Raw genomic sequence first — 12,308 nt, 5'->3', positions numbered from 1 at the left:
TCCAGCTGCAGTGACTGAGCTGCTATACGAGCATGCCACCCTGTCACTGGCAGTGTGTTGGAGATGAGTGCCTGGCTTTATGTGCAGGGTCACATGTATAGAAGTGTAGGAGGGACTAGCGGTACTCAAAATTTGATACATTTTGATACATTTGGGAAAATTGCATTCCAAAAATGTTTACTAATTGACACTTTTCCCACTTCTGTTACATCTATGCCATCATTCTCTCAGCAACATTAGAAGTTTTTGTCATTGGAAAAAGAAATCTCGGGTTAGGGATATAGCTTGGTGCGTAGAGTGCTTGCCTGTCAGGCACAAGGCCCTGGGTTCAATCCCTAGCACCATGGGGTGGGGGGAGGAAAAAAATCTCATTTTAATGTAATTCCTTATCTTTCTCAAATATTGGCCACTTGTATTTTTCTGGAAATTGCTTGTTTATATTTCAGTATCCTGGTTTTGTTTTTTCTACAAATCATGTAGAGACTTGGTACATATTTTCAATGCTAATCTCTTACTTAAATATTGCAAAAAAAAATGATCAGTCTTTTAAATGTGCTCTGAGTGTCTCTGTGGTACTAGTATTATGTATTCATGTTTGGTCAAATATACTTTTCTTCATTTTGGAGCCCTGTTGCTTGGGAAGGATATCTCCTGTAAGCCTATGAGATTATTCACCTCAATTTTCTTCTAGTACTTTCACAGGGTTTTAAGAGATGTGTGTCTCTAATCCTTCTGAAATTACTGTATCTCTTACATCATAGAAACTGTATGTTCCTTCATATGTATGCGTGTTTTGATGCTGGTCTGTGGAACCATTTTTCCTTTCTCCGTTGATTGGAAATGCCACCCTGCCGTGTGCTGATTTTACTCTTCCTTCTCAGCATGTTGGCCAGGTCAGTGCCATGGCCATTATTCCTCCAGCAGGTCTAGTCCAGGATGGCTCCATCCGACAGGCAGTGGGCAGCACTGTACCTTCAGAGGTGGGTGACAAAATGGCAGATGGCAGTGCTGGAAGAACGGCTATTTGGGCCAGGTATGCCCAGGACTTTGACCATGATGGTCCTGAGGGAGGCCAGAGAGGAGGCGGCCATGATGTGTTCCAGGCATGAGGCAACAGGGCAGGGTAGGGTGATGCTTTTGGAATAAAAATGATGGGGTCATCAGAGAATACTAAGGACGTGTCTGTGGGCTGGGTGGCCAGAGCCCTGTGGGGCAGAATAAGGAGGTATTGAGCTGGGTTTCTGGAGAGAGGCCATGCTCCTTGTGGAAAGAACCCCCAAGGAAGACCCCTGGTTCAGGGGTCAAGTGTGAGTTGCTGGCACACACTCCTCACTGCTCCTATAAGATGCCTTGGACATGGGGACTGGATTCCAGTCCGTGCTAGAAAGTTAGGCTTGGCCCTTACTGGTCTCTGAGGGGATGTGTGTGCTGAGAGAATGGAGCTGCGGGGAGGTGCTTCACCTTGGGTGATGTGGGGAGGACTGATCCATTGCAGAGAGCAGAACCCGTCAAGATGTGGGAGGGAAGCGGGGAGGTGTCACATCACTGTGGCCCCAGCAGCTGGCAAGTCAGGAAAGGCAGGACATGGGACGGGGTGGAAGAAGGGCTTGGTAGGAGGAGCGGGAAGGCCATTGGGTGTGGAAGGGAAGCCCAGGTGGCTGGGCAAGCCTGGGATGACCAGAGGAATGAGGGGACCGGTTGAAACCCCAGGCTCTGGGATCGAGAGCCCAAGGGAGCCACAGGGACTTGGTACGTGCTGGCTGGGCTTAGAAGTGGGGACACAGTGTACAGAGTGGCAGGAGAGGAGTGGGCGGCCCCCGCTGCTGCTGCTCAGTCCTTTGACCCCGGCCTGCTGTCTCTGGCTCAGTGGGGCTCTGACCTTCACTCTGGCTCCCAGACTTTTGGCCTCCTTAAACAGGAGGTCTTTGAACTCGCTGCCTCCCTCATGTCTGAAACCTCAGCTGTTTGCGGATGAGCAGGAAATGTGGTTGAAGGGGTCAAGCAGGCCCTGTTCCCTCCTCTGCCCTTCGGTTGACCTCGTCACTTGCCTTTGCTGTGAGCTGATCTGTCCCCTCTTGGGGCATACGGCTGCTTCTCAAGGCAGATGGGTTCCCTACCATCCTGGACGTAGCCGCTTTGGCCCCAAATGATCTGGCCCAAGGTGCCTGCTTGACCTGCGGGTCAGTGACCCTGAGGTTATCAAAGCTCTGAGTTATGGATACCACATGAGTTGTAGCCCATCTCTGAGGATGAGAGTTTCCCGGGGTCTTTGTTTTCTTAGGCCATAGTAACAGAGGTGATAGTTACTCCTAAGCAGCAGTGGAAGACTTGGGCCCATCCCACCAGTGAAGACCCCTGGTGGAAGTTCCCTGAGCACAGGCTTCAGTGGTAGATCTGGGCATTCTTCTGCCTTCCTGGGGTCACCCCTGGGCGGTGGGTAGAGAAAAGCCTGTGGCTTCTTTCAGACACACCCAGGGGCCCCAGTGCCTCTGGAGATTCTGCTACTAAAACACGCCTTGGGAGAAGGCCCAGGCTGTTTGTGATTCTACCCATGTGATTAGGCAGTGGTGTCTTTGCTGGAGGGGAAGCTTGATTTCTGGGGTGTGATATTTGTATTGGCTGTTCCTTGGGAGCTGGGGAGGGAAGCTTTGATCACAGTTTCCTGACACTTGTGAACGCCACTGAAAGATCGAAAGTGAACAGAAGTAGCCAAACACAAGGGATTTTTCAGAAGACGCTCTGCCCTCCAGCCCAGTCCAGCCCTGAGGGTCACGGGCTTGGTCCCAGTTGATCCAGTTTGGATTGAAGGGAAAGACAGTGTGAGCCTTAAGAAGACAGGGTAAGAAAACAAAATAACAACGATTCGTTCCAAAGGTTTTTAAGGAATGGAATTACTTTTCTAATCTTCTCTGTAACATTTGAGAGGGCACACAGACGTTCATCTCTTTTATCCTGTATTAATCTTAAGTCAGAAAGCAGCATGTCCACTGCCCAGTGTCCCGAAGAGCCTTTACAGGCCCCTGCTGATGCTTGGAGCTCTGGCTTGCAAAAGCTGCGGGAGGAGAACGCTCCACGCTGTGTATACAGCTGGTGTGGAGGACATCACTCATGACGTTCTTCGGCGCCTTTTGTTTGGGGGCACTGATTACAAATTCCTTTCCAAACTGGAGGCCAGGAAGAAAAGTCTCTGTCCTCTGATGAACCGATGGTTTCTTTCTCCTAGCCTTCTAGAAGCAGCAGAGTCCCTTACCCCAAACAGGCACGCGTAAGGAGAAGGAGTGAGCTAACACGTGCCCCACCCTGTGTCCCCAGGGTCGGGTCCTGAGTGCAGAAAGCAGAGAGATACCTCCGGGGTTATCTTAGTGCGGCTGCCCCCTTTTGAGGGGGTGTGAATCCCAGAACCTTAAATGAAGTGTTTGTTGACAGCCTGGTCCGCACCTTCCTGAGTGGTGAAAAGCAAGCCATTCAGACCAGAGTCCAATGAGGGGCTTTCCTTCCACCTGGGCCCTCACCCTAGTCATTGTCATGGTTCTTCCCAGATCTGACAGAATGCCTAGTTCAAAGCCTCACCCTCTTGCCCATGGGCTCTCCCCAATTTTCTGGCTTTTGCAGATTTTTTACTTACAAATTTTTACAGGCTGCATTTTGATTCATTGTACACAAATGGGGTCCAACTTTTCATTTCTGTGGTTGTACACAATGTAGATTCACACCATTTTGTAATCAAACATGTACATAGGGTAATGATGTCTGTCTCATTCCACCATCTTTCATACCCCGCCCCCTCCCCATCTCATTTCCCTCTACGTAATCTAAAGTTCCTCCATTCTTCTCTTACCCACCCCATCCCCATTATGTATCATCATCCACTTATCAGGGAAATCATTGGGCCTTTGGTGTTTTTTGGGTTTGGCATATTTCACTTAGCATGATATTCTCCAATTCCACCCATTTACCTGCAAATGCCATAATTTTATTCTTTGTAGCAGAATAATATTCCATTGTGTATATATATATATATACACACACACACACCACAGTTTCTTTATCCATTCATCTGTTGAAGGGCATCTAGGTTGGTTCCACAACCTAGCTGTTGTGAATTGAGCTGCTATAAACATCAATGTGACTGTGTTACTGTAGTATGCAGATTTTAAGTCCTTTGGGTACAAACCGAGGAGTGGGATAACTGGGTCAAAAGGTGGGCCCATTCCAAGTTTTCTGAGGATTCTCCATACTGCTTTCCCGAGTGGCTGCACCAATTTGCAACTCCACCAGCAATGTACGAGTGTGCCTTTTTCCCCATATCCACGCTAATATCTATTATTGTTTGTGTTCTTGATAATAGCCATTCTAATTAGAGTAAGATGAAATCGTAGAGTTGTTTTAATTTGCATTTCTCTAATTACTAGAGATATTAAATATTTTTTCATATATTTATTAATCACCTATATATCTTCTGTAAAGTGTCCAGTTCCTTGGCCCATTTATTGATTGGGTTCTTTTTACTTTTAGTGTAAAGTTTTTTAATTCTTCATAAATTTTGGAGATTAGTGCTCTATCTGAAGGATTTTCTCCCACTTTATAGGCTCTCTTTTCACATTATTGATTGTATCCTTTACTGAGAAAAAACTTTTTAGTTTGAATCCATCCCATTTATTGATTCTTGCTTTGATTTCTTGCACTCTGGGAGTCTTGTTAAGGAAGTCTAGTCCTAAGCCAACATGATGAAGATTCAGGCCTACTTTTTCTTCTCTTTGGTGCAGGGTCTCTGGTCTAATTCCTAGGTCCTTGATTCATTTTGAGTTGAGTTTTGTGCAAGGGTGAGAGACAGAGGTTTAATTTCATTTCACTACATATGGATTTCCAGTTTTGCCAGCACCATTTGTTGAACAGGCTATCTTTTCTCCATTGTATGTTTGCACCCCAAGAATCCTCTGATGACTTTATAAGTTATCAGAAACTCAGTATCTCTGTGGCAGGGACTCGTCACCTCCAGGGACTTATCGGAAACCAGCAGCCTTCATCAGCCTGTGCAATTATCTTGTTTTCCATGTTGCCTGATTGTAAGAACATCATGCAAAGGAACTTGATGTGTGTATCTCAAGCTTTACATACATAATAGTAGATGCTCAGTAAATATTGTCAAACTAAAAAATTAATGATTTTGTGTGAAGGCACATACCTGTAATCCAACTTGGGAGGCTGAGGCAGGAGGATGGAAAGTTCAAAGTCAGGCTTTGCAATTTAGTGAGATCCTGTCTGTAAATAAGGTAATAAAATGGGGATGTGGCTCAGTGGTTAAGCACCCCTGATTTCAATCCCTAATATAGTAAAAAAAAAAAATTAATGATTTTGTTGGACAAATTTTATTTCTTATGGCAGTGCAGATACTTCATAGAAAATATAAATAACTAAAAAAGGGATTCCCTGTTGTGGAAGGAATGGCAGACCTCCAGTGCACGCAGGAGCTGCCTTCTTCCCCTTGTCCCAGCACAGCCTCGGTCCTTGGGGGCTTTATTTGAACACATGTAAACTGTCATCTCACTGGTGATTTTTGCATTTTTGTGAGATGATTTCCTGGTCAGTGTTTAAACACTGTTCTAGAATTTTTGACTCTCAAGTCTTTTATGTTCAATACGTACAATTACTCACACCCATCTAAATAGTTGGATGAATTCTGATAAATGTGTGCACCCACGTCATCCCTTTCTCAAGATGGGGACACTTCTACCACTGTAGAAAGTTCTCATGTGTCTTTGCAGATGGTACTGCCACTCTTTAGCACTGTTCTGACTCTTATCACCAGACGCTCATTTTGCTGATTCTAGAACCTTCTATGAGTAGACTCTTTCACCTGCACTCTTGTTACCCATCATCATTTTGTCTAAGGCTCTCCCACACTTCAGCTGGGCTTTGCAGACTGAAGAAGGGCCTCCCAGGCAGAGGAAAGATGAGGGCATTGCAGGGATAGAGATTCAAAGAGCAGAGTACCCCAAGCGCACGGTCTGAGGGAGTAGCAGGAGAGGAGCCGGTATGTTTGGGATAGTTGACAGGTTAAATTTTACCTGAGCCCTATGCTCTTGGAAAACAGTCTGTTCTAGAATTTAAAAAAAAAAGAAAGAAAAAAAAAGAAAAAGAAAATAAACTTTGAGGTTGAAAGAGCGAAAGAAGGGATATCCATAGTTTCATCACTCTGGGGCGAATAGAATGTGTTGTGACCTGTTCACCTGGTCTTTGTGAATTTGTGCGCACATTCATTTTTTTCCTTTATAAAACATTATATGTATATTTAGGTGTAGGCAGATACAATACCTTTATTGGTTTTTTTATTTTTATCTTTATTTATTTATTTTTTTTTAATGTGGTGCCGAGGATGAAACTTGGGGCCTCACACGTGCTAGGCAAGCTCTCTACCATTGAGCCACAACCCCATCCCTGGCCTGTTCTTTTTAACAGCACGTTGTAAACATCCCTCAATGCCGTTAGGTCTTCTATAGCATTGTTTATACTGCATTTAATTCTGTTGAATGCATGTGCTATACTTTAGAAGCCCTATTAGACATTCAGGTTGTTTCTAACCTAGTACAGTTAACAATGCATCATCTTGTGGGTAAAATCATGCTGATATCCCTGTTGACTTCCCATGGTAACTGAGCTATTTTGGAGCATTTTGGATTATCATCAGTTTTGGTCACTGGATGGTTTTGTACCACAGGCTTGTGGATGGGACCATTTTTCCATAATTTAAATGCAGGAAGCTGTACCTTTTGGTTCTGGAGTCTATTTTTTAATAGGACTACTGTCTCTTGCTGCCTGTGGTCTGTTTTCTTTCTAGTTTATGAACTTCCCTTAGTTGGCCTCTCTGGTTTCTTGTTTTTGTCCTTCTGAATTTGCAATAGGCCATTGTGTCCAGAAAACCCATCTTTATAACGGTTTCTGAGAAGAGGGGCTGGGGCAAGTCCTGGAGGGGATTTCCCAGGATATTAATGCAGTTTTTGCAAAGTTGACTTTGGTCACTATTTTCTTCTGCTATACATTGGGAGGCCAGAGCCATTGAATGGTGGGCCTGGGTCCAGGCTAGGTGAGGGTTGCTGTCTTTGCATGAGTACTTGCCCTGGAACTCTTCAGTTTATTACCACGCCTGTCGTTTACCACTTCCGTGTTTAATCCTGGTGTGAAGTTGAGGAAATATGTGCAGCCCTGTCAATTGTTGGTGTGTCACTCATTCTGTCCCCTTGCTCAGTTACCTTCACCTCTTCAGTCCTGATCATCCCTGTTGTGATAGATTCCATAATGCCAGGAAATAAGGTGTGTGGGGGGGGTTTGTTTGTTTTGTTTGATAAGCTGAAATAAATCCTTGGTGCGGTGTTTTTAATTTGAGTTCTCCTTTGTGTGACTGTGGTCTCACTACATCTCCTAATCCCTTCCTTAGCTTTTCCATTTACATTTGGATTTTCCTGGTAGGAACTGGTGGTGATGGGTGCCCCCGGGTCATTTTACTGGGCTGGGACTGTCAAAGTGCTGAACCTCACGGACAACACCTATTTGAAGCTGAATGATGAAGCCATCATGAACAGGCGGTACACCTACCTGGGTGAGTAGCAGGGTGGGAGTGGGGTGGGGGGGGGGGGAGACCAGGTAAGGAAGGGGAAATTGGAGCAGTTACCACCGAGCTCACCGGTGCTTTATTGGTGAAAGGGAAAGTTGGTTGGCTTTTAGTTTTGCATCTCTTGTTCTAATTAATTTCAGCTGGAACACCTGAACATCTAGTTGCTCACGCAGAAGACAGTGGAGGGAGGTGAATTAAAACTGGTTTAATTAAAAAGCCTTCTCTGGAGGCTCAACTGTCTTATTTTAGCAATCACTCAAGTTCAGATGGTCATATGCAAAGTGAGTTCAATAGAATCCTAGTAGTCTTTGGACATCCCTTGGGATGAGGTCTCTGCTTTCTGGTCACAAATAGAAATAATAACCAGAAATTCTCATGCAACTACAGGTTGAAGTTTAATTGAAGGCTCAGAAATGTTCTTATTTTTCTCAATCCTCCTCTTCTAGAAAGAAGATAGACAAACTTTAATTTAGCAGCCATCAGGCAAGGAAGATGCTGGGACAAAACCTTGCCCACTTAAAAACGGATAGACTGCCTTCGCTTATGGAGAGGACAGTCATAGGACTCAGGGCTAGGCCCTGTGTGCTGCTGTTTTGGACTGGAATTGGAGCTGTATTTAGGAAGGTCTCATAAGGACAGAAGGATGTTCTTTCACAATCAGTATACATAACTAATTGGGGAGGCCCCACCACCTTTTGGGCAGAGTCACTGGAATCTCTGTTAGGTGGGGTCAGGGAATTGATGACTCACCTTTTCCCTTCTGTTACTGTGCCACACAGCAGCACAGACCCAAGGGTACCTTAATAAGTCTTGGGGCATTTGCTATGGTGCTCACATAGCTCCTCCGTTCCATCATTTATTAAGCATTTCATCTCTGCTGGGCTTTGTATATAATTTCTTCTAATTCCTGAAATTACGAGGTCGCTATTATCTGTACTTCCTAGGTGAAGTGACTGAAGTACGAAGAAGTGATGTAATTTTCCAAGGTCACATGGCTCATAAGCAGTAGAGTTGGGAATAATCCTGTTGTTTCTGAGGCAGGGTTTAAAGGCTGAGTTGCCTGCCCAGTGTGTGCTGCTAGAACAGCACCTGCCACTGGTACCAAACCCCTCAAGAGGCTGCTCACACCTCAAAGGTGGTACTTTTGTCTCGTGTTCCCTGGAGATGGTATATACAATGCCTGGTGTATGGCAGGAACTGAATGCTTGCTCGCTGACTTGGAGCATGAAGATAGGGCAGAAGAGAGCCCAGTTTGGATGGTGGCTTTAGGGCCTCGGAAGGGTGCTATGAACCTTGGGGTCTGTGGTTTGTTTCCATGTACGAAACAGAGCCCCTTATCTGCTGCGAGGGTTAGCAAGGAACAGTTGAGGGTTGATGTCACTCGTGATACTCTCAGGCAATGAGAACCACCCATTTGAGAGAAATCAGCCACACAGAGAATAAAAATCATGATATGGAGATCCTGGATGATATGAATCATCACAAAACTGAAATGACTTATCCTCCGCATTAGGGTTCGAGGATGATGGCCAGACCTGGGGAACATGGCCAGCATCCTATCTAGCATTTCTTTCTTTCTTTCATTCTTTTTTTTTCTTTTTTCTTTTTTTTTTTTTTTTTGGTGCTGGGGATTGAACCCAGGGCCTTGTGCTTACAAGGCAAGCACTCTACCAACTGAGCTATCTCCCCAGCCCCCCTGTCTAGCATTTCTGCTGGTCAGAGAAGTGCTGTCAGCCATCAGCAAGGCCTTCAGACGTCAGGAGACACTTAGGCTGTGATTTGGGACATGTTTTGTCTATCTGCAAATCTGTAAAACAGAAGAAATGATCACGCATTCTTCATAGAGTCTTTATATTGAAATAAATGTCACCCAAAGACTTATAAAAATGCTCAGAGCAGCTTTACTTGCAAGTTGGAGACGATCCATGATGCTCAGCAACAGGGGAAAGATGGTGTGTTCATACAGTGGGACATCACTTGACATTGAAAAGGACAACCCACTACTACAGGCAACAGCATAGACGAGTGTCACAGGTATTATATTAAATGAAGTTCTAGAAAAGGCAGATCTAATCTATAGTAATAAAAGTCAGAATAATGGTGACCTGTGGGACTGGAGATTGACTGGCACAGGGCATGAAGGAACCTTCCAGGGTTGTGGTTCTTGTTCACTTTCTCGATCGGGGTGGTTCTGCATGGTTATGCATGTGTGTGCATCTTCCTTAGGGTCTACATTTCAGATGCGTGCACTTTATGAAAATCGTATCTCAAAAAGAAAAGATGGTTTAGCACAGTACCCATCCCAGGGAGGATACTAGGTGCTCTTTCCTGTCTGTGTCCTTGCAAATATGGCTTTTGGTGATATGCACCATTTAAGCATGAGGAGACTGACAGCTGCTGATTGTTCCTGGTTCCCTTTGTGTTCTAAGAATAACTGGACCATAGCTGCTCAGATAATGAAACTTGCTTGAGAATTTTTTCTTCCAATGCATATTTTTCTTCTCTTGCCACCGTATTCAACCCTGTCCTTGGTTTCCATCCATCCCGTTTAGGCTATGCAGTGACGGCTGGCCGCTTCTCTCACCCGTCTACCACTGATGTGGTAGGAGGCGCCCCACAGGATGAAGGCATTGGAAAGGTGAGGAGAAATGTCTGTGACGTACCTGGGATCAGACAGAGGCGGGGAGTGTGCTGCTGTGTCATAGGGGGTCACCAACTGACTTTGACCTGAATATTCTCTTGGGTGACTGGCAGGTAAAGCGTAGAGTCAGGAGGAACCCTTCCACAGTCAAATTCCTACAACTTCGGAGAGTTGACCTTGAAAGCATCATTAGAGTGTGAATACCATTCACACTGTCCATTCTCCACACATTCTCATGAGGTTTTTTTTTTCCCCCCCTTTGTTTTTGTAACTTGACCGTGTGTGTAATGGTTCCTAAGACTCCTCTTGCCATCCTGGTGCCCTATGAAGGAATAGCATTCAGTGCCATCCAACTTTAAATCCTCCACCTTCCTGACTCTTCCAGATTTGGCTTTGATTAAATGGAATCAGGCAGAGTCCCAGCTACCTTTTAGGGCTTTTCTTTCTTTCTTTCTTTTTTTAATGTTTAGATTCCCATTTATTTCCCCAGTTGTTTTAGAATGAACATTGGGTTCCCAAGACTGGTGGAACCCAAGGATGTTCTAGCAATATGTGGTTCTGACTTTTCCTAAAGTCTGTCCAGAGTGTAGAACAGATCTCTGGGTCTTGAGCTGTCTGACTCACTTTGGGAATCAGGGTCCCTAAGGAAATTATGCTTGTTCCTTAGCTTCAGGGTATCAGAATCACAGAATGGGGAGGTCCATATGGGTAAGAAATCTGCATTTTTGTCTGATGGGGAAAACTAAGTAGTGATGTGAACTTTGGGCTCATAGCCCTAGGGCTGGACCTATGGTAGGGTCTGGCTGTCTCTTCTGTGGCTTGGAGAAATGGGCTTTGAATTCTGGAGAGACCCAAATGACCTGAGACCACTTTTATTGGGACCCTGCGGCCAGTCTGTCAGGCAAATCGGGGTTCTAGAGAGCTGTCCAGTTGATTGGCAAGACTGCGGTGTGTTCATGAGGGCCACTTCTGTGGACCCTCCTGGGCAGGGCTTAGGAGCCACTGCTGATATTTCTGTAGAGTGTGCCTCCCTCCCCCTAGGCTGATGCTGTGGAGAGAGATCGAATCAGATAAACCAGGGCCCTGAGTCAGAGGATAAGGAATCATGCACATGAACTTTTATAATTTCACGTCTTTGAGTCACATGAATTCCTCTTCATGGTGGAAGGAAGGGTATTGAGAGCTGTCCCTGCATCAATGGCATCTTCTGGGGAGGAACTATGTACCACTAGGTTTCTGTTGTATGGCAAAATTGCTTACTTCCTGGTTCACAGATGCCTCTGTGCTGATGGTAGTGACTTTCTTTTCTCAGTAATTACAACAAACTTGATTCAGTTGTATTGTTTCTCCTTCGTATGATTGTGATGTTGCATGGTCCCAGTCAGGTCTTAAGGCAAGGATGGTTATTTAACTGAGAGAGCTAGATGGGAGTCCTGGATCCACTTATTAAAAAAAAAAAAAAAAAGAAGAAAAATGTTTTTCGATTGCATGACCTAAGAGGCACTGGGGAAATTGGCTGTAGTGGACAAAGTTGCTCATTATCCCACGTTCCCAGGGACCAGGGCTCATGCAGACTTGCTCTCTAAGGAGCCCAGAATGGACCTCTGGCCTTCAGGATTTTGGTATTCATTTCCCATGTCAGGGCACAAAAGCCTGCACACTAATAGGGCAGTTCCTTACCCCAGGGGAGAGGCCCTTACCCTGTGTCTCATGAGATAGTCTTTCCATAAGCTATAACTTAGAAGTTGATAGGTGGGTACATTTAGAAAGTTAAATGTCAATGCCAAAGGCTCTGAGAAATTCCAGAGTACAGGAATTTATTTAATGCTTAACTTTGCATTTCCTAGACCAAACTCATATTTACCCATGTAGATTCTGTGACTCTAATATTATGTGGAATCTCTTGGGAGAATAACTTTTGGCTGAAATACTCTCTTCTGTCCCTTTGTCTCCTGTTGTGATACCTGTTAAAGCTCTAACTAATGGGATTAAAGGATCATTTGAAGAGAAAAAAGACTTTTTTGAATTTAATAATTTGGGTGCTCCTTGGGTCTT

The 12,308-nt window shown here is 44.9% G+C and overlaps 1 protein-coding gene across 1 annotated transcript in view; it reads left to right on the top strand.

The window, feature by feature from the left end:
- Window positions 1–12,308, top strand: part of ITGA9 (integrin subunit alpha 9) — a 326,698-nt gene that overhangs the window by 43,753 nt on the left and 270,637 nt on the right. Inside the window, exons 6-7 of the mRNA XM_079116258.1 lie at window positions 7,468–7,597; window positions 10,165–10,250. Of these exons, the coding sequence (XP_078972384.1) occupies window positions 7,468–7,597; window positions 10,165–10,250 (216 nt within the window). The remainder of the gene's footprint in view (window positions 1–7,467; window positions 7,598–10,164; window positions 10,251–12,308) is intronic.

The sequence above is a fragment of the Sciurus vulgaris genome (assembly GCF_902686455.1).
Source record: "Sciurus vulgaris genome assembly, chromosome: 16".
Taxonomy (NCBI): Eukaryota; Metazoa; Chordata; class Mammalia; order Rodentia; family Sciuridae; genus Sciurus; species Sciurus vulgaris.
Note: the sequence above shows the minus strand (reverse complement) of the source record. Positions and strands in the feature narration are given on the sequence as shown.